We start from the raw sequence: 22,521 nt of genomic DNA on the forward strand, positions 1-22,521 counted from the left end.
ACCTTACTGTGACTTTTTTACTTTATAAATTTTTAATTTCTTTTAACTTTTTGACTCTTTTGTAATAACACAGCTTAAAATACAAACATGTTGTACAGCTATAAAAATATTTCCTTTCTTTATATCCTTATTCTATAAGCTTTTTTACTTTTAAATATTTTATTTTATTTTTTTTTACTTTTTAAACTTTTTTGTTAAAAACTAAGACACACACACACACATCAGCCTAGGCCTATATAGGGTCAGGATTATAAATATCACTGTCTTCCACCTCCACATCTTGTCCCACTGAAAGGTCTTCAGGGACAATGACTCACATGGAGCTGCCATCTCCTGTGACAATAGCACCTTCTTCTGGAGTATCTCCTGAAGGAGCTGCCGAGGCTATTTTACAGTTAATTTTTTTAGTAATAGTAAGTACATTCTACATTAATGATTAAAAAGCATAGTAAATACAGAAATCAGCTATATTTATCATCATTATCAAGTATTATGTACTGTAAGGTTGTATGAGTAATAATATAGTTTTTTGGTGACTGGCAGCCCTGTAGGCTTGTCTACACCAACATCACCACAAACACGTGTGCTACAATGTTATGACAGCCATGATGACATCACCAGGCATTAATTAAAAATCAAAAAAGCAGCTCCACGCAAAAACTCACTAGGTCTCAGGATACTGTGCAGATCTTCTTCCTTTGAGAAGAAAGCAGCAATATCCATGTGGAATAATAGCTCCTGCACAATGAATTAAATATAATAAAAATAAAATATGGTCCAGTATTAATTGCACGTTTATCACTTTGGAGACCTGGAGTGCTTGCCCCAACCTGAAGGGATGAGGGGCACTGGTATGGGAGAGGATGGAATGCAGAGGACAGGACACGAGCGGGTGAAGCCCACTCTGAGAGGACTAGAGCCAAGGCTCCCTTGTCTTGTTGGATCGCTCCATCTCATACGATATGAGTAACAGCTGGACCAGCAGAAAAGCCATAGGTCCCATGGAGGAGCAGGCAAGGGAAAGACACATAGGCCTACTTTTAGTCTGGAAGGGCAACAAGAATAATGAGATACACATATAGGTGGACATAAAACAACATAGTATAAAATTCTGCAATAATTTGGGGCCAAGCTTCAGATAATAATAAAAGTTGACCGTTGTTCCCCATTCAGTGTATGTACCTAAGGACCCTGAATATGGCAGATGTTAGCCAAAACAGACTAGGGGATTTGACATTCTGATGTGTCTGCCCCTAAAAATTATTTTCAACAAATGACTCCATCCTATTGTTCTAAATGAGTTTCTCAACCTAGGCGTTATAGACATTTTGGGTCCATAATTATTTGTTGTGGTAGGCTGTTTTGTGCATTATAAGATGTTTAATAGTACCCCTGGCCTCTATTAGATCCCAGTAGTATCTCACCAGCTGTGACAACTAAAAATATCTCCAGACATGACCAAATGTCCCCTGGGGGACAAAATCACTCTCAATTGAGAAGTATTGATCTGAACTGAGTCACAGTAAGTTCCATCCATATAAAAAACTTATAGTCAGGTTTTAGTGTCTCATTCATAGCACCACCAAACATTTAAGGAAACCTTCCAACATGAAACAGAGAACTCAAAATAAACACATAGAAAATAATAACAATGATTAAAAAATAAACTAAAGTTAAAAATAACATTATTTTTAAATAGAGGTTAAAATATCAAATAAATAACGAAAGGAAAACTTCCCTTAATTAAAAGACAATCATCTCCATATCAAAAGGACCTGTTGAGGAAATCTCTGCTTAGAATAATGGAAGACACTTTAGTACAGACAAATTTTCCTACAAAGAACAACTAGAAAATGTGAATGACTTTTTAAAAGTCTATATGAAGGCTTTGAAGAGCTACCAAGGAAGCAAAGACTTGAAGGTCTGAGATCTGAGAAAAGGAAAGCACAGGAAGCCTGGTATGGTACCTCCAAGAACTGAGAAGCTAAGCTTCCAGTGGTCCCATGGGGCTTCAAGTTCAGGACCTACCAAGATCCTAGGAAATGCCAGCTTTTTAGTTGAGATCTCTCACCACCCAAATAGGGTACCCTCTAAGAGTGGAGGGAAACTCAAAATTCCCCGTTTAAGACTGAAGTCCAGCTCCATCAACCATCTCAGTCCCAGATCAGATTAGGAGAATGTGGCCCCACCCTAGCTCTCTGCCAAAAGCAGGAAAATAACATTATCTGGGAAGGATAGCACCATCAATAGACTCAGATTTATTTCTATAATTTTTCATTCATAACATCTGGTATTTAATTTAAAAATACTTAGTATTCCTGGAGATAAGATAGAATAGTGAAAAAACAAGAGGAAAATAGACTATAGAAAAAGACCTACAAAAGACTCAAATATTATAGTGTATAACATGAGCTTCAAAAGTATGACTGCATCCAAAAATTAGATGAAAATAGGGAGAGTTTCAGCAGAGAACTAAAAACTATAAAAAATAAATAAAATTAAAATTTTAAAAGTAAAATATAATAACTAAAATGAAGAACTCCATGGGTATATTTAACAGCAGATTAGACCCAGCTGAAGAGAGAATTAGTAGATTAGAAAACTGGTATGAAAAAATCCACAAACTGAAGCATAAAGAGAAAATAAAAGGTTGGAAAACACGGAAAAGGTATAAGAAGCATATGGACATTGTGAGAAGTTTTAATCATATTTAACTAGAGTGGCAGACAGAGAAGAGCAGAGAGAGAGCTGATCAGAAGCACTATTTTAAGAGATAGTAGTCAAGACTTCCCAAAATGTAACATATTTACTCACTGATTCAAGAAGTATTATAAAATCAAAGCAGTATTCTCATAAAAGAAACCATATCTAAGTAAGTCATAGTAAAACTGCTAGAAAGAAACAAAGAAAAAGAAAGAGAGAGAGAAAGAGTGGGGGGAGGAAGGGAGGAAGTAAGGAAGGGAGGTAACTTAAATAATTTAAGTACAAACAGAAGAAAATACAAATATCTCAAACATGTTCTCAACAGAAATTAAAATACAGCCTCAAAATATACACAGCCTCAATTAATAGAACTTTAAGAGAAAAGATACAAATCCACAATCATAACAGGAAATTGAAACACACACACTAAATGACTGATAGCACAAGGAGACAGTGAGAACACACAGAAATGCACGCAGCAATTGCAGAACCATCATGCACAGGAACCAAAATTGACCATGTGTGGGGACGTTAAGTAAGTCTCAATGATTTTCAAACAAGTACATATTGACCAAGTATAGTCTCTGACCACTGTGAAATAAAGCTAGAAATCAGTAGCACAAAGATAACCAGAAAATCCCAAATATTCAGAAATTAAACTATGAACTTTCAAATAACCTAAAGGTCAAAAAAAAAGAAAAAAATCACATTATATATTAAAATATGTTTAACTGAATGATGATGAAAATACAACATATAAAACTTGGGAGATGCGGTTAAGGTCATGCTCAAAGGGAAATGTATGGTGATGAGTGTATGTTAGGGAGGAAAACAAAGTAGAAACCAAGCGCTCAAGTATCCATCTCAAGAAGTTACAAAGAAAAACAACAAATCAAAGACTAAAAATATAGAACCAATTAAAAAAGAACAGCAATCAATGAAATAGAAAATAAACATAAAATAGAATAAACAAGGCCAAATATAATGAGTTTTTTTTGAAAAGATTAATGAAATTGATGACCCTCTGACAAGACTGATCAAAAAGAGAGAAGATACAAATTTAAATTACAGGGAATGAAATAAGAGATATTTCCACATATTCTTCAGTTATTAAAAAAAAGATTTTACTGAGTAAGATTACTCAGGAAATTTTTTTATCATGCTTTCCTTTTCAGGATGACATTTGTGAATATGAACCCACAAAAATACGACAATAAAACAAAAGTGAGGAGGATGCAGAACACAGAAATCACAGTATCCACCCCAGGAGAGCAGAGCATTCTCAGCAAAGCAGCCCAGTGGTGGCGGGAGAGGTCAGCACCCAGAAGGGGGCGTGAGAGAGGGGCGCTGGGGTTGGGGGAGGGAGGACGTCTGCACAGACAAGAGGACTCAAGGCAAAGATGATCTGTTGGCACACGGGGGCGAGAGCAATGGATGGCAAGTGTTCCATGTAACAGCAAGAGAACACGGAACTCCAGGAAAAGGGAAACATTACGAAAAAGGAAATGTCATTACAGTGTAATAGCCTGGCTCTACATTGAGCAATATTTATCTAATCATAATGTTTTATAACAACTGAAATGGTCTCGTAACTATAGTGGGAGCAACTGATCAGAGAAATGATATGGTGCAAAACTAAAACTGCATCTTTCATAGCAGGAAATCAATTGATATTTCCTACAACAAATAAATCAAGAAATACTACTATAGACATATTGTTTAAGGATATAATGACCGATCCAGAAGAAATTGCTAAATAAATTTAAAATAATTCAAACTAGCAAATGAAAATGGAAGCAGGGGTGGGATTAGGGGGCTCCTCCTCAGTAACAGAATCGATAATGATAGACACGAGAAGCTTCGTAAGAGAGTTAACCTTTTTGCAAACAGGTTACAAAATGACATGGACAATATGATCATTTTTGAAAATATATAAACCTATGCTTGTATTAGTACATAAATATTCATCTAAAACAGAACCCTGAGGCTCTTACAATAGATACCAGTAGTGAGAAGGTTATGGGTGGATTTTTTTTTCTGGGTTATTTGTATTTTCTCATGTTTCTACAACAGACATATACAGTTTTTGCAGTAATCAAAATTTAAAAACTTTTATAATGAATAAAAACAACAGCATGATTGGGTAAACATTCTTAGGAATTGCATCAATATAACTTCAAATGGTCATTTTACCCCAGTCTCCAGATACTCGTTATGGGACGAAGAAATGTATGTATGACCAGGTACAAATTTTTAAAGGATGCATGCAGTAAGGTGAGGTCATGCTTTAGCTAGGGAGTTACAAAAGGAGATTTGCATCTAGTCAGTGACCCATTCCTCGCCCCCCACCCCGCCCCACCACCACCCCAGCCGTGAAGAATGCCTGGCTCCACACTGCCTGCTCACAGAGGCTGTGCAGGGTCAGATGGAAATAACCACCATCCCCCACCACCGATGACGGGATCTCCAGGCTCCGACTTCGCAGGGGAGCAGGAAGAAGGGAGGAATCACACCTTGTGAATCTCTAAATTCCATGTGATTCCCGTATTCTGCATCCCAGCATATTTGTAGGTCTAAACTTTTAGGGTTTTTTCCCTTAATTTTACAAAAGAAGTTCCTATGTGGGAAAACCTATTCAAGAGAGGTGCTGCTTTTTGGCAGCATGTTTAAACAAACGTGGCTCAAGAACAGTTCACACTCTGAGCCGCTGATACTAACGCCAGGGCTACTGCAGACGCAAACCGAGGGAGCCGTCTGTGTTCTGGGCGAAGCTCCCCCAGACCCACGTCAGTGCCTGACTCCCAGCAGCGCGAGATGGGGACTCTGCCATAACAAGCCTTCCAGTACTACTTCATTTAAAAAAAAAAAAAAAGATGTTTTAATTACTTGAAAAAATTGTTTAAGACAGTAACATTTATTTAAAAATATTATTAAAATTTCAAAGTAATTCACAAATTTTTTTCTTCAAAAAAGGGAAGCATTTTGCCTAAGAAAATTCCCTGCCTTCCTCTAACCCTCATGCTTCAGGCAGATCCAAGCCCCTTTCCTGTGCACAAGCAGAGCCCCAGGGTGCCAGGGACCTGGAGCAGCCTGACCCTCCCTTCCCCCGTCTCCGGGTCCTCCAGCGGGGGTCGTCTCCTGACAGCCTCCCTGGTAGGCCCTGACAGAGAGCAGACTGTGCCCCAGTGTAGTGGTTTGTAAGCATGTTCACCTTCCCCTCTGCGCTGCCTGGTGGGACAGAAATATGTCCCACCCCTCTCCAGATTCCTGCACGGAACTGGCTCTCCTTGTGTGTTCAGCAAATGTTTGTTAAACACCTAAATGAATTCATAGATTCATCAATTGCGAGGTACAGTAAATGTTTGCTCGTTGATAATTTTTTTATCGGAGCTCCACATTTTCAAATCACTGTGACTCCTTTCAATTTACTGTTAACTCTGTAGTAGTAATTTTTTTATGAACTTGCTTTGTAACTCCAGTTCTTATCTTTGAATGAGAAGGCTTCCTTTTTCACTAAGTTCTTTACTGGTCAAGCCCTGAATCAGCAAATCAGAAAACTTCAGGTACAAACAAACTTTAGAGTGTGTTTAGTTCAAGCCCTTCATGTTACAGATACAAAAAAAGAAACTGAGAGAGGAAAAGTGACTTGCTGGAAGTGATCGAGCAACCTCAGGGCCCAAAGGTTAGGACCTAAGTGTCAGAGCCATTTGGGCAGATGGACCCCGACACACCCATCGGCACACTTACCGTACGTCTGGAGTTTTTCAGTAAGATTGTCTACATCAATGTGCAGCTGGCTTTCTACAAAGTTTCTTACAAATTTGTTTCTCAGGGCTTCCTAAAGGAAAATAATATAGCTTAACAAAAAAAAAAACTGCACCATTTCCTCTTATTGAATAATACTTATTAGACTTACTCAGAGTTTCATCATACAGAAAAAAGGCACATAAAGTGAATCCACTTAAAAGAAATTCTAAAACATCACAACAAATAAGGTAACATTAGATTAGGACTTTACCTAGAAAAAAAGTGTAAAAATTTAGGTTATAATTATGCCGTAATACTGAAAACAAAGAATGAATTAAGTGGTGACTTTTTGACAAAATTTTCTAGCAAACCTATATGGTTACTTTCTATAAGATTCTTTTCTTTTTTTTAACATTACGTTTTCCACAAGCTACTTATAAAGAGGGGTTTATTGTTACAAAAACACTGAAGAGGGGTTTCAGAATTTCCCAAACTTTCTCTTAATGCTTTGATTTTTCAAATCATCATCTTTGGAAACATCTTTCATTGCATCATCTCTGCCATCCTCCTCTCATCATTGAAGGTTCTAACTTTGCCTCATTTACGAGTGGTTTTACTGTGAAGAGCACTTCAAAATTATTTTCATCAACTTAATGACAATTTGCATGTTCGCCTTGCAATCGGTATGCATTTATTTGCGTTGTACTACCACGTACTTACAGCACCTGACAAGCAACAAGAAGCTGAGTGCGGAAGGTGCTAGTGCATCAGGACTCAGCGTCAGCATCAAGGAGCAGGTTCATTTGGGGATTCGCCAGCGCCTTGGGGAGTCTTTGTGTGTCATCCAGACTTTGTTTCAGCACATCACCGAAAACATGGGAGCTTCAGACAGGAATTCTCCAATAATGTATACCTTCTGTAGCTCCTTTAGCTCTCACACTCACTTCATTACATAGGATGGCTTTATCTAATCTTGTCTAAGGATGACAAGACTTTATGATGAAACCTTGGTGCTCATTTTTTTATTTTAATCTTATGTGTCCTCTTTCATTGAGCATAAGCTATCGCCCAGACAATGTGCAGGGCACTTTATTATGCATTACATCATTTAATCTCAGTAACATCCCACGAGGAGGTTGCTGGAGGCTTCACCCAGAGACACTAATGACGCCACCTAGTGGCACAACCAGGCTGGTTCCCCATCTGTAAAGGTAATAGTCTCACGGGAATGTTATGGAGATTAAATGACCTAATGCATAAGAAGATGTCAGCTCTACTACAAACTACAAACCCAAAGACACTACAAGCTCTCCCTGCACATGATCCCAATGCTAAGAAATAGAGTAACAACGTATGACATTTAATCCTATGCAAGATGAAAAGTTCTTCAAGTGATTGAATAAGTGACTTTAAATTTCTGACATGACTGCTTAGTAAACAATACTCAGCTAAACTGTAGACTTCTCAAGGGGCCACCCAGTTCTTGCGGCAGGGTTAGGCACTCCTTCGTGTTCTCATGGTACTTTGTATATTCTCAACTTGGCACTTACAATATTGCATGTAATTAGTTATTTGTCGCTGCAGCAGAGACCTTATGAAGTCTAAACTATGTACTATCCGGCCCAGTAACAGCAAAGATGTGCTGATGTCTGTATTAACAAATTAATTCATGAGCAAACAAATCAAAGGAGAAGAATATTACAACAATAGTTAACACGTACAGCTGTGGCCTCTGTGACAATGCGCACATGGCAGACCAATGACCAGGGTCCCCTGCTGCACTCCGAATCCATGTCAGTTTGCCTTAAGGCCACACCTCCCACTAGCTGCTCCTGGCCTGTGACCTGCACATCAGGCCAGCTGCTAGCAGCCGCTGGACCCTGCTGAGGCAGGACTCCTCCCTTGATAACTGGCGTTAGCTCCGCGCCTCCCCCGTGGCCTTGTCCGATGTCCATTAAATTTCAGGGCAATCAGGATGCTTCTGCCTAACTTCCCCCTCTCTCCTTCCCTCAGGGTCTGACTTCCTTGCCCCAGGCTTTCTGGGTCCCTCTTCCTTTGCTCTACCAACCTTTTCCCAAATAAAATTCTTGCACATGTAATCCTGTCTCACACGGCAGCATTTCCTCTGTGTGAACCTCTCCCAAGTGCTTTGCGTGCCCTAACTCGTTTACACCTCGTAACTGCCATCACCTCCTCATCTTTCAGGTAAGAGACCCAAGGCACAGGGAAGTTCAGTGACTAGTCCAAGATGACACGGCTGGGGGAGCTGGTGGGAATCGGACTCAGAAGATTCTGGCCCCTGAGTCCATGCTCTGAACTACTCGTCTGGTGGGTAACAAATAAGCTAAACAAGAATAAAAATATGGGAATTTTTTTTCTAATTCTATCAGATTTTAGGTTAAGTTAGAGCTACATAAATGCCCCAAATGTTATTAGGTGATCTACCTAAATCAAAGTTTTACAGTCAATGATTGTCAGGCTCTGAAGGAGCTGGGCCATTTTTAAACCACAACCCACTTAATTTTGTAAATATTAGAGTCTGTCAATACAGAATATTAGTAAATGGCCATTGGTCATTGTCATAGACCCCACAATTGAAAAGTATGCAAACCACCTAAAAAGCATTACTTTTAATGTCAAACTTAAAGCACAAGTAAATATTAACAGATTATTAATCATTCTCACAATAGTACAGTACTACATGGGTACAACACTGAAAATTCACAAAAAGTTTTCACACATCCAATTTTACGTCCATTTCCTTGGTCACCTGGGAAAACCATGCCTGCTGTGACCTTGTAGAACCCTCTAACAGGCTGCTCTATGTCTCAGTCACACCCCAGCCACCGGCGCCCCAGCCCTCAGCGGCAAAGGCGGTCCCCACTCACCTGCAGTTGCTTCAACATCTGCCTGTTTCCACTTCTCTGGAAAAGACTGAACATTTTCAGCAGTGTTTCTGATAAAGTTTTTAGTTTGTCCACAAAATGAAAAGTGTAATTTGCCTGCAAAATGAAGCATATTTGGATACATCTCTTATTCAGTTGTTCTGTTAGGATGAATATTCAGTCCCATAGCAACTACAAGAAGAAAATCCACACGCGTTGTATAGATGTGGGCACCACAGCCGAGCCCTGCCACGGCCACCTACAGGTTGGCTGACACCTCCCTCGACAAGGTGAAAGGCTCCAGTGTCCCTGTATGTAAGGTGAGTCCCCTGACACCTCTCTCCTTGACTCTGCCCGTGCAAGTGCCACCTGCCTGTTCTTCACAGTCCCCCCAGTGTTAGGCTCAAAACACAACTGACCAAATTAAACAACGTTGCCCACATTTCTCCCTCAAAAATATGTTCTCGACCAATATCTATCTATTTGTTTTATGGTATCCAATGCTATTGACGGCAGAGTAAAAGTGGTATTTTTTTTTTTTTTCATTTATTGCTGCTGGCAGAGTGCACTGGTGTAAGACTTTTGTAAAATAATTTAGTATCATAAAAATGCTCACAGTCACCAATCCATAAAAAAATGCACAGGTCTTTCTCTTTCAAGATAAAAGGACTATATTCTAAGGAAATAGTTTAAATAAAATATAAAGCTATTTCCACGGAAACATGTGTTGCAACATAATTACATTTAATATTGAAAATGCCAAAGAGACAAGGGTTTGAGAATCCAACCACATCTCCCTTGGGTCACTAGGAGACCCTGGCTGGGACATGGGCAGCCACTACAGTAAACAGAGGAAAAGCTTACACTCTCCGCTTCAGCCTTCATGGAAAATAGGGGTAGACATTGTTATAAATATTAAGATAAATTAATATTCCAATATCTTGGTACCAGGCCTGGCACACAGTCAATGCTCAGTAAATACCAACTACACTGGTTGAAAAATGTATACAGATATGCTGACATTGAATAATGTTATTAATGCAACCAATTTAGAAGATCTTTAAAATATGTTAAAACTACAAATAGAAAACACACACACACACACACACACACACACACTACATATTACAACCCTCATCCAACAGACCCCACATTGTTCAACCGACAGTCTAGCAGTGGAAGGCAGCTTAGCTGGGCTCATGCCTCTCCGGCCGGCAACACCAACAATGGGACACCCACGGAGAGTAAGCAGCCAGGGAAATGGCGCTCCTTCTCCCCGGGGGGCACAGAGGGGCTTGGGGTGAAGCTCCTGCGACAAGCAGCCAGCCGGACCCTGAGCAGCCAGGGGACAGGACGAGGGGAGCCCACCACAACAGGGGGCCTGGCCGGACACGCTCCCCGCCCCGCAGCAGGAGGACTCCTGACGCAACAGGGCTACCAAGTCCTGTCCTTTCCTAACTGCCCAGACTCCAGTCCCCCGTGTGGACCCTCCTGGAAGCTGGGCCTGGAGAAAGCCCATCTGTCCCCTCAAGCAGCAGCGTCAGGGACCAGCGGGAGCGCCAGAAGCAGCCCCAGATAAACCACGAAAACCAAAACCGCACCACAAAGGCTCTGAAAATTAAACTGTCATTGGGCTACAGCCCACAGAGTAGACTGGGAGCTGTTGGTTAAGCCTAAGTAGGAAGACCATCCACACAAATAAAACATTCCCGCACAGGCTCAGTCTCCTCACTTAAAGTCAAAGTACCCAGGATATAAAAGAAAAGCATCCATCGTAAAAAGAGCCAGAGAAAACACAGCAGGAATTTTAAAAAGCAATTGATTGACACCAAGGTTGCAATAAATCAGACGTTGGTGTGATCTGGCTAGTATTTTAAAGCACCCATCACCAAAAATGCTTCAATAAGCAATTATAAGTTGTCTTAAAACAAGTGAAATGCAGAAAATCTCAATAAAGAGAAAGAAGTTATAAAAAAAGAACCACTTAGGGTACTGCAGAAGTGAAAGATGTGATAATACAACTGAAAAACATTCACTGGATGGTCTCGGTAGAAGGGCAGCGAAGGCAGTAAGCCTGAGGACTGCTCAGCATACTGCACAGGTCTGAGCAACAGGGGAAACAGGCTGGCAGAACAGCAAACAGGGCCTCAGGGACCTACAGGACAATAACAAGAATTCAACCTTGGTATCACTGGAGTCTCAGAAGGAGAGGAGAAACCAAGTGGGGCTAAAAGAGTGTTGGAGGAAATAATGGCTGAAAAACTTCTTACAATTGGGGAAATATAAAAACCTGCACACTCAGGAAGCTCAGCAAACATTAAATTAAATAACTGAGAGAAATCTACACCAAGCCACACCATAATTAAACTTCTGAAAACCGAAGATAGAAAAATCTTTTTAAAGAAGCCAGAGAAAAATGACATGTTACCTGTCAGGAACTCGAATTCAAAGGTTAGCAATCTCTCCCCCAAACCCTGGAGGGCAGAAGGAAATGCCCCAACATTGTTCATGATGTAAGCAAAGAATTGTCATTGTGAATCCTCTGTCCCGAGTACACGTCTTTCAGAAATGAAGGGAAAATAAAGACGTTCTCAGATGAAGAAAAACTAAAAAAGCTGAAGTTCATCAAACAAAAAGGAAATATAGGAAAGAATCTTGGAGCATTGGGAAGGAAGAAAAACCAACAGAAAGAGCAACAATGTGGGTAAATGCAATAAACTATCCTATTCCTCATTAGTTTTATAAATCGTATTTGATGATTGAAACAGAAATTATAACACCATCTGATAGTGACAACAATGATATTTAGAAGTAGGGAAAGTAAAGAGCCCTAGTGAAAGTAACGTCCCCAGACCTGGCTCAGAGTGGTACAATGTCGGTGCCGACAGACTGTGGTGTGTCACAGACGTCTGCGTGTGCTGTGGTGCCCAGAGTCACCGCTAAGAACATCATTCAAAGAGATTCACTCAAAAGCACTAGTAATAAACACTTTTTTAGGATGGTGGTCCTAAAATTATTTTTTAGCGTGGGGATCCTCAAATATCTTCAAATGATCCACAGAAGGCAAAAAAAAGAAAAAAAGAGAGAGAGAGAGAAATAGAGAACACAATAGCCAAAAACTGGGAACAACCCAGAGGCCCTACAGTGTGTAAATGGTTAAACAAACTGCGGTCCATACATACCAGCAAGACACACGAGTGAACTATTGGTATCTGCACAGTGTGGATAAATCTCTAGGGAATTATGCTATGGGGGAAAAGACGATCCCAAATGGTTATATGCTGCATCATCCCACTTATATAACAACTAGAAATGACAACATTATAGAAACGCAGAATGGATTAGCGGCTGGCGGGATCAGGGACTTGGGAAGAGCAGTGTAGGGACAAATGAGTGTGGCTGTGAAAGAGGAACACACAGACCCGCAGGGACGCGACTAGGCTGCCTGAGTTCGGTGGTGGATACGCAAACCTACACAGGCGATGAGGCTGCATGACACTGAATACACACACGTGCCAGTGCAATTAACATGGGGAAATCAGAGTCCGCTCAGTGAACTACATCCATGTCAGAACCCTGGTCATGCTACTGCACTGTGGGTAGTGTTGGGAGCTGTTGCCTTTGGGAAACTGAGTAAAGAGCATACGTAATCTTTCTGTGTGGTTTCTCACAAATGCATGTGAATCTACAATTGCCTCAAGATAACGAGTTGATTTTTTAAAAGAACATGGAAGTCTGATTGAAGAGAGGCTCACTGACCACGGATGGGATAATTTGAACATCAAGAAGAATATTTGCAGTGGACTGAAATATGTCAAATAGGTTTAAATCTTTGAGTTCCAAATAATATATTTGTAACTGATCACCTTCGGAAGATTGTAGGGAACAGCTGAGGCTCAGAGCTCAAAGCTCCACCTAAACATGGTCATGATTCTCAGATAGCCTGTGATTAAAGTCTTATTTTCACTTTCATCTCATTAGAGGAAATGATCTGAGTTTTGGTTTCACCTATATACCACCTACTAACTGCTGATTTTAGAAAATGGCCTATTCCTCTCTTACTTGCAGTTATCTTTGTTTAAAAAATACAGGAAAAAAATTAAAAGATGACTGGGTCATAGCACAAGATATTAGCTCTGGGTTTATTTGCTCTGCTGTATCCATTATTTTCTTATTTATATCACCCTCTTCTCTCCTCATTCAGACCTTTGCTTATTACTTCAAAGAGGCACGAGGCAGAGATTTAAAAAGGAAGTAAATGGGACGGACATTCAGAGTAGAGAAAAGGAAGAGGTTTCTTTTTCACTTGGCCACAATCAGGAAGAACAAAACCCAGGGAGGGAGCATCCCCCCTTCCTCTCAACCCACCTCATACTAGAAAGAGACTTCCTCCCCATCTTGGAGGGATGGAAGAATGGATGGGTGGATGGATGGATGGGAGAAAAGGAGGAAGGGACCATGTGCGGTGGCTCACACCTGTAATCCTAGCACTCTGGGAGGCCAAGGCAGGACGATCACTTGAGGTCAAGAGTTCGAGACCAGCCTGAGCAAGAGTGAGACCCCATCTCTACTAAAAATAGAAAAATTAGCCGGGCATGGTGGCACACACCTGCAGTCCCAGCTACTCAGGAGGCTGAGACAGGGTGATTGCTTGGGCCCAGAAGTTTGAGGTTGCTGTGAGTTAGGCTGATGCCACGGCACTCTAGCCCAGGCAACAGAGTCAAAAAAAAAAAAAAAAAAAGAGGAAGGCTGCCCTATGGCCCCAGAAACAGAAGGGACTTGTGCCCTGACCTTCCCAGATAGAGGACATGGCTGGGCAGGTCATCTGGTGGGCACGTGGCCAGTCCTCCAGGACGCTGACACTCACTGCCAAGGCCTGTGTCTTCAATCCGACACACAGATCCATTGCAGTGTGAAATGACGATGTAGAAAGACTTCCTGGGATTCCTCGTAAATGCTTTTGCTCCCTGTACCAAATTCCAAGCCTTCGAAGGGGTTTGTGAAGAGATTCTCTCCATTCCTACTCTGTCCCCCCAAAACTCGGTTCCAAACCCAGAGGAAAAATTGCTATTGGTTCCTCCTGCAGCTTCCCTGAGGTCGTCTATTTATTTATAAGAACAGGTTCGTAGGTTGGTATTCTATTTTTCTTCACTCATACTGTCCAAGTTTTCCTTCACTTTGTCTGAAATTCATTGAGCAGTAAATGTTGAAGATCAGTTTATATCTGAAGGTCAGTTTATATCTAATTCATTCTTTTTAATAAGCTGTATATTTTTCATTTCATGGATGTACCAATATTTAACCAATTCCCTATTGGTGGCCAGGCTGTTTCCCATCCCTAATGCTCACAAACAATGGCGCAAGAAAGATAGTCTTTTTCATGTGTGAATAATTGTCTCTGTAACGTTGACAGGTATTCCCAACATGCCTCAAAGTCATAAACTCCCAACAGCTATGTTTGACAGTGTCTTTCTCCCAATACCTTCAACCAACAAAATATATCACATTTGGGGCCTTTATTATTTTGGTAAGATATCTCATTTTTGAGTCTCTTCTTTTGGAGATTTGCATTTCTCTTACTATAAGTTAAGTTTGAGCACCTTTTCATTTGTTTAAACCCCATTATGGTTTTTTTTCTCTTTTTGAATTATATGTTTATGTTCTTTGCTCATTTTCTAAGGTGCTGCTTAAATAATTAATGAATTAAAATTTTTTCTAATAAAACTCCATTCCCAAGTGGACAGGATCTATTGCTAGGCAGCTCAGAGAGGAAGAGGAAGACAGCACAGGCGGTAACTGCCACGGGAGCCTGGAGAGGATGGTGCGAACCTGAGCCTCCCCACCCCATCACCTCTCCTGGTCATTTTTCACTGCCCCTCCCTACTCCTAACACTTTTAAGAGTAAAAAAAATGCTAACCCCACCTTTATGGGCTCTCCTTCATCAGGGACTAAATGACCAAGAGGGGCCCAGGAGAGACTTTGAGTCCAAGGATGTGAGCGCTAGTCCTGGTTTGGCCATTGTCTGGTCACAAGAACTTGAGCTCTCTGGGCTTTGAGTGCTTTATTTTCACACTGGTTACAGCAGTAACACCTGTCTCTTACAGTGTGGAACGTGGCTGTTTGTTCATTTCATGCCTTCCCTCTCATGGTCATTAACATGAACTGGCAGGATTGTATTTGAAGGCTGGGATGATGGGAGTTCATAGACATCCAATGTCAATAAAAGAACAACATCCATACCCATCTCAGGGACTGGATATTATCTAGTCTCACAAAACAAGTGTATTCACAGGCCTACTGATCCTGCTTTCTTGGAGAACTTCTGTTTTACAGGGGATTATATCAAACAAGTCTATTCGTAAAATGTAATTACCTCTACTCTGGGCAAGTTTGCTGAGTTTTGATAAAATGTTCCATGTTGGACGCTTTCATCTACCTGAGAGCCTTGCTCCAGGGTCAGCCACTGACAACGTGCTTTCAGATCACTGGGCAGATGCCTACAGCCAGAAAGCAGATTGCGGAGCATTCCATTCCCTCTGCAGGGTCCCTGGGGGTGACCTTGACCTGCCTGGAGGTCCTACTAGTCCCCTTCACTGTTGTTCTGCTATGTAAACAGTCCCACATACGTGCAGAGTCCGTGTGGCTCTATGTAGACTCCAGGTCTGGGCAGCTTCTACTTCTCTAGCACTTTTCATCTTTGATAAGTATCAGAGAGCCAAGGATTTTCATGTCCATTCAAGTTAATCATTAGGCTTTATGTCCATTTAATGACAGCAATAGCAATAAACTTGTGCTCATCTTTAACCTGTGTGACTTCAATTCTCATCCTCCCAAAGGTGTCCCTTTGAAGGTAGTCAGAGGTCTGAGGACAGGTGAAACGCATTGCCACACAAAGCTATAAAATATGTGGTAAATGTTTTAAATTAGGTACTCGGTATCCCAGGCTGATGATAGTAAAACAAGATTTAGTGTACCGGGTCTTTACTATTGGATAGCTAACACTATAAATACGGCCAATGAAAAGAACCCATTTGGTGTTGTAGAGTACACCAGACTTGGATTCAAACCATGAGCTACTGTTTACCAGCTAATAAATTTGGGAACGTGAACCTCCTCAATTCTTAATATTGTAATCTGTGAAATGGGTCTAATAATGCCTACCCCACCTGGTTCTTGTGAGAATTAAATGACAGAGGATTCGGGAAACTGTCCATGATGGTTCCAACAACCTTGTAGGGGTAAGTGCTCAATAAAGGGTGATTCAGTGTACACTTAGGACAATGGAATTGTTAATGTTAGAGTCCTAGAACCATGAGCAAACGTCAGACTCTCCATCTGCCCTTCTCTGATGCTCCAGGTTCAATCAGAATCCACTACACCAGAGAGACAAGATTGAAAGCCAGTCTCTCACCACCATAACCCGATATTCCAGTTCTAGAGCTTGGGTCCAACTCCCTCCACAGGAAGGAGTCTCCCCATGCCCTCCATCACTGGGACTCCGTGTCTCCTTCGCACCATGATCAGTTCCCCTGAGGCAGAAACTGAGTTTTATTCATATGTGAATCCCTAGTTGGAGAATATAGTAAAGTGTAGCAGAAAAAAAAAAAGAAAGAAAGCAATATTGGCATTGGAGTTAAACAGACCTGGGTTCGAATGCCATCTCTTCCACGTGTAGAGAAATTTTGACAAGGTTGTTTACCCCAAGACTCAGTTTCTTTGCCTGAAAATTGGGTATGACAATTGCTAATTCCTATCCTTCCTAACCAACATGAGATCTTAGCATTGTCAGGAATTCCTCCCCAATATCTCTCCTTCTACCTCTAGTCAATTTACGTTTGATAAATTAAAGCGTACACTCAAGAACTGATCAGTTTTACAGAAACTCTTCATACCTCAATAGTCTCATTTTTCTAAAGTAAAGAAACCAACTTACAACTGGCTGTGCCAGTTATCAATTTACCATCTGGTAACTCACAATCTCCTAACAACCCTTCCCTGCCTGCTCTGCAATAATGAAGATGGCCCTTGTAAAGCATTCTCTTTTACCAGCTGACATAATGTTAAGCTTTGCCAGTGGAGGGCGCTGAATGGACAAGAAAGGAGGAAGGATGTTCTCTTCCTGGTTTCAGTGTGCTACTTCTGACAGGCCGCCCTCTGCCCTTCCCTGAGCCCCTGCCTTCCCCTTACCTAGCTCCTCCTCCAGCTCATTGGAGCACAGTGAGCGCAGCAAGCATAGCACCTTCTCATGGGCAACATCCATAGCATCCCAAAGAGTGGTATCCCAGAAATGCTGCTGGTGCAACATGTCCCTTGGGTGACTTCCCCAAGCATGTTCTTTTCTAGCTTTGCATAGTTAAGAAGTACAGAACTTCTCCTGGCACCCTAGAGTGCAGATTCCCAGCAGGTGCCACCAAAGTGGCACCTCGGTGGCTTTCTCCACCATCCAGTGGTCCACTGCTGTGCTCTGTCCTGTGAGGTCTGGGTAGCAAGCATGGGTGGGGAGGCTGCTGCTAGTTTTGCTGCTTCCTTGGGTGCTCAGCTCCAGCACTAGGGGCAGGAGCTGCTCCCTGTATCTGCCACTGCTGCATTCTTCAGAGTTCTCTTTACTGTTTCTAACCAATCCCCTGTTAGTCTAATACCTTTATTTATTTATTTATTTATTTATGTTGACACAGTCTCACTCTGTTGCCCAGGCTAGAGTGCTATGGTTTCAGCCCAGTTCACAGCAACCTCAAACTCCTGGGCTCAAGCTGTTCTCTTGCTTCAGCCTCCCAAGTAGCTGGGACTACAGGTGCGTACCACTGCACCCAGCTAATTTTTTCTATTTTTAGTAAAGATGAGGTCTAGCTCTTGCTCAGGCTGGTCTTGAATCTCTGACCTAAAGCTATCCTCCCACCTCGGCCTCCCAGAGTGCTAGGATTACAGGCATGAGCCACCACACCTGGCTCCAATACTTTTCTAAAGTAATAATTATTGATATTAAATATGGCCTGTTTTCTCTTTTCTGCTTGGACCCTGATGATATACTAATGACAAAAGGGACAATGTACTTGGAAAAGAGCAATAATGCAGATGCCATGGAAAGAACTAAGAAGAGAAGGTAATGAGATTTCTTACATATGTCAAGATAAGTGCCAAAAACTACAGCTTTAAACACAATCTGATATTTTCAAAAAATAAATAACAAAGAAACTATTGGGATGTGGAGCTGGCAAAGGTGGGAAGCCACAGGAATCCACGCTGGGGCTTGGGGGAGGCTGAGGAAGGGAGGCCAGTACTTTGCTGCCTCATGTGAGGCTGGGCTCTGCACAACATCCGCAGGGTGACCACAGTCACCAGGTGGGTTTGGTGGACAGGGGCTCCCTGGTTCTCACTCCTTGGCTCACATACCCAGCACAAAGCCCTGTTGACAGAGAGTACCTGGACCACAGGGAGAACTAGAAATAGGCCATCACAGATCAGGTTTCCTGCCACCAGCTGCAAGCCATCCTCAGACTGCAGAAACTTGCTCAGGCACAAATTAGCAGGCCCCCCAAGGGCAGGCCTGTCTAATGTCTGCTTCAGTGACTTTGGAGCCAACTACTGTCAGAATAAAAGAGACATTCTTGGTTCTCTGACAGAGGAAGCTTCTAATGACCAAAGTGAAAGTGGAAGTAATACTTAGCTCAATTTTAAGGGAAAATTTTTAACTAAAAGAGCAATTTGAACCACATTTTGTCCTCCACAAACTGGCCTTGAAACAAAAATCTTCATACATCAATGCAACGTCACAAGCTTTCTGCAAGCAAACACTGCATCGCTGGGCCAAGCGCTGCAGCTTGCAGATGAGGGAGACAGGACCCTGCCCCAGTGAGTGCACCACGTGTCACAGGTGTCTGAGGCTCAGCGGGCCCAAGGGCAGGTGGCTGCTGAGGAGTGACCTGTGGCTGGCTTCTGTAAGCCTCCTACTTGTTTTTTTTTTAGCATTCAGCCCTATGTTCACGCAGTAATTAGCAAACTGTCCTCTCGTGGTTACTGTTTTCACTGTGATTCCAGACCCAGCTGCAGAGCCATAAGGACAGGCTTTGCCTATTTCGTAGATGACTCCAATTATTTCCACTTTCAAGTGGGAAAAGACAATTTAGAAGAGGCAGTGTTGTGAGCTGAATTGTGTCCTCCCAAAATGTATATGCTGAAGTCGAACCCTCAGTGCCCCCGAATGTGACTGTATTTGGAAACAGGGTCTTTAAAGATCCTATTTAAAGAGGCAATTAAGTTAAAATGAGGTCATCGGGGTGGGCTATAATCAATCGGACTGGTGTCCTATAAGAAGAGGAGATGAGGACAGAGACACCCGGACGGAAGACCACGTGAGGACACGGAGAAGACAGCCATCTGCAAGCCATGGAGAGAGGCCACAGGAGAAACCAGCCCTGCCCACACCTTGATCTCAGACTCCAGCCTCCACAATGGTGATAAAAATAAATGTCTGTTGTTTAAGCCACCCCGTCTGTGGTACTTTGGCGTGGCAGCCCCAGCAAACTGACACAAACTGATGCAGGCAGTGTGTCAAAGACTTCAGACTTATGGACTTGGCCTGGATTCCAGCTCCACCACTTGCTGGCTGTGTGACCTGGGACAAGTTAACTTTTCCTCCCTTAGCCTCAGTTTCCCTATCCATAGAATGGGGATAATATTAGTACCTATCTCTGTGGTGGTTGTGAGGAATAAATGATATAATCCATGTAATGTGACTGGCCCGGGGTTAATAAATGAGGTTAATGACCATGGGAGACCCCTCTCAGTTTACCACTGCTAAACTCAGACCAAACTATTGCTGACCCACTTCAAGGCACAGCTGCAGCCATGACAGAGGGGCCCCTGGACCTGGGAAGGGGCGGAGGGCTCGGCGCGTGTTTTATTCTGTTCCTGACATATTTAATACAGGAACATCTTTGACTCAGTTGGGTACAAAAGCCAGATATTTTCTGTTCTTTAACTTATTCAACAACCACTTGCCGACTGTGTTCCCAGCATTTTCTAGGCCCCGGGGGTGGACGTCAGGTGGACGCACAAGCTCCTGCCCCTCACGGGGCTCTCATGACAGCAGGAGACAAACCATAGCAAGCGAGCCCATAAATCCATGAGGCGATCGCAAGTAGTGATAAAGATAAGATCACAGCTCCACTGATAATCACCAGAGACTGAAAAAACCCAGATGCCCTTCAGCAGGTGGACGGGTGAACAAACCGTGCGTCCACACCATGGAATACTACGCGGCCACAAAGAGGAGGCAACTGCTGAAAAACACACCCCCTCATGAATCACAGCCCTTCTACTGAACAGAAGACGCCGCTCTCTGAGATTACATTCTGACAGCTCTGACAACCCCCTGGACGACCAGGGCTAGGGCCAAGACCCTCAGCTCCCAGCTGCCCCCTCAGCCCGCAGCTCCTCACCAGGAGGTGAAGCCAGGACACACCTGACCACCTCTTCCTCTGCGTTTATCCCTCTCTTCCCTCCCTTGCCCCCCTTGTCTGCCACTATGTGCCCCTTTATGCTGGGGTTTCTTGACCTCAGCACCCTTGACATTCTGGGCCACATAATTCAAAGGGTGGGCGCTGTCCTGTGAATTGCAGGTCATTTAGCGGCATCCCTCTAGGTGCCAATAGTGCCTTCTACTTGTGACACTAAGAATGTCTCCAGATATTTCCACATGTCCTCTGCTGGGCAAGGTCGCTCCGACCCACCCTGGCTAGGACCACTGGTCACCGCCTCTGCCTTCTTCCTATGGTGACATTCGCCGTCCCCACTCCCTGCAGCAACGATGGCAGAATGCCTTTCCAGGAATAACATTTTTAGAGGGGAAGATCTCAAACTACATTCGTTTACTGTTTTCTAAATATTATTTCTGATATTTTTTCCAATCCTCCAAACGACACTGCGAGATGCCTATTATTTAGCCCAGTGTTCAGAGGAGGAAACCGGGCATGACACTGCCGATATCGTGGCCAGCGGGAGAGGGCGGATGGTCTGATGGCGGGGCTCGCGCTTCCCAAGCACACGCTCAAACTGAACCACTCTGCGCAGCAGAGACTAGAACGAGCTGGCGACTCTGCTCGCAATGTCACGCTGGCATGCTACTTGTTCTTGGGAACAATTTGATTTTTGTATTTGTTTTTACTTTTATAATCTCTCTTCAAGCTCATAGTGGGCCTACACATTGTTCCTCAATTTTAACATCAGCCAGGGGCCAAAACCAAACACAATTCTGACCTATTGATTAAAAAGAGCATACTGATGTATTGGAGTCTCTTGACTAATAACATGGAAATACCATAACTGCTTCACAAATATCAAGTCTGACACCCTCAGAACAGGAGTTAAGTTACTCCTGTTAAAATAATTAATTGGGAGGTCATTAGGCCAAGCTGGCTACGGCACCTTGGGTTCATAGGTAAACAAAGCAAAACCCAGTTGGATGCAAACAATAAAACAACACTTATAACTAGAAACCTCCAAGCAACCTCTAACTAAGGACTTTCCACTTGAACAATCAAATATATTTTCTTCGTCTTGCTTCCACAATGCCTTATAGAAGTTTCTCTCTCTTGCTCCTCCCCCAACCCCAACCCACAGTGGAACATTGCTGGCTTGCAGTCCAGTGCTGTTTATTTCATTAAATAGCTGAACGTTCAGATAAACTCATTAAAATGTTAATGTGCCTAAGTTTATCTTTTAACACTCTCTAGGAATTTTAGCCGTCATTTTTTTCCAGGCCATGACAGTGCTCAACCTGTGCTGCCTTTGAGGCTGCTGGAGGTCACACAGCCCCGCGGAGGGGGAGGAAAGGGTGGCGGGCACGTGTCCGCAGGGGCTGGCGCCGGAGCCCATGGGCCTGGCGAGGGGCCCGCCGTGCTTGCCATGTGTCTCCATGAAAGAGTGTCTCCCAGATGACTGAAAATCGCGGATCTACCTCAAGCCTTTCATTTCAGGGATGGAGGAGGAAAAGAGTCCTTCAAAGAGAAAGCCCAAGGTCACAGAGTTAGGAAAGGGGACGGTGGCCCCCCAGTACTCACACGCCTTTCTTGCCACCGCACCAGGCTTCTGCGTGCAGCCCTCGCTATTAAAGCTGAACAACATGAAATTGCCAATTTTTATAGATTTGTTTTCCTGCAAAAATGGCAACTTCATGTGGTTCCACCT

At 42.7% G+C, this 22,521-nt stretch overlaps 1 protein-coding gene across 1 annotated transcript in view; it reads right to left on the bottom strand.

Annotated features, from left to right (window-relative positions):
- Positions 1–22,521, bottom strand: part of ABCA13 (ATP binding cassette subfamily A member 13) — a 459,896-nt gene that overhangs the window by 296,807 nt on the left and 140,568 nt on the right. Inside the window, 2 exon segments of the mRNA XM_069462020.1 lie at positions 6,451–6,541; positions 9,339–9,452. Of these exon segments, the coding sequence (XP_069318121.1) occupies positions 6,451–6,541; positions 9,339–9,452 (205 nt within the window).

This window comes from Eulemur rufifrons, chromosome 29 (genome assembly GCF_041146395.1).
Source record: "Eulemur rufifrons isolate Redbay chromosome 29, OSU_ERuf_1, whole genome shotgun sequence".
Taxonomy (NCBI): Eukaryota; Metazoa; Chordata; class Mammalia; order Primates; family Lemuridae; genus Eulemur; species Eulemur rufifrons.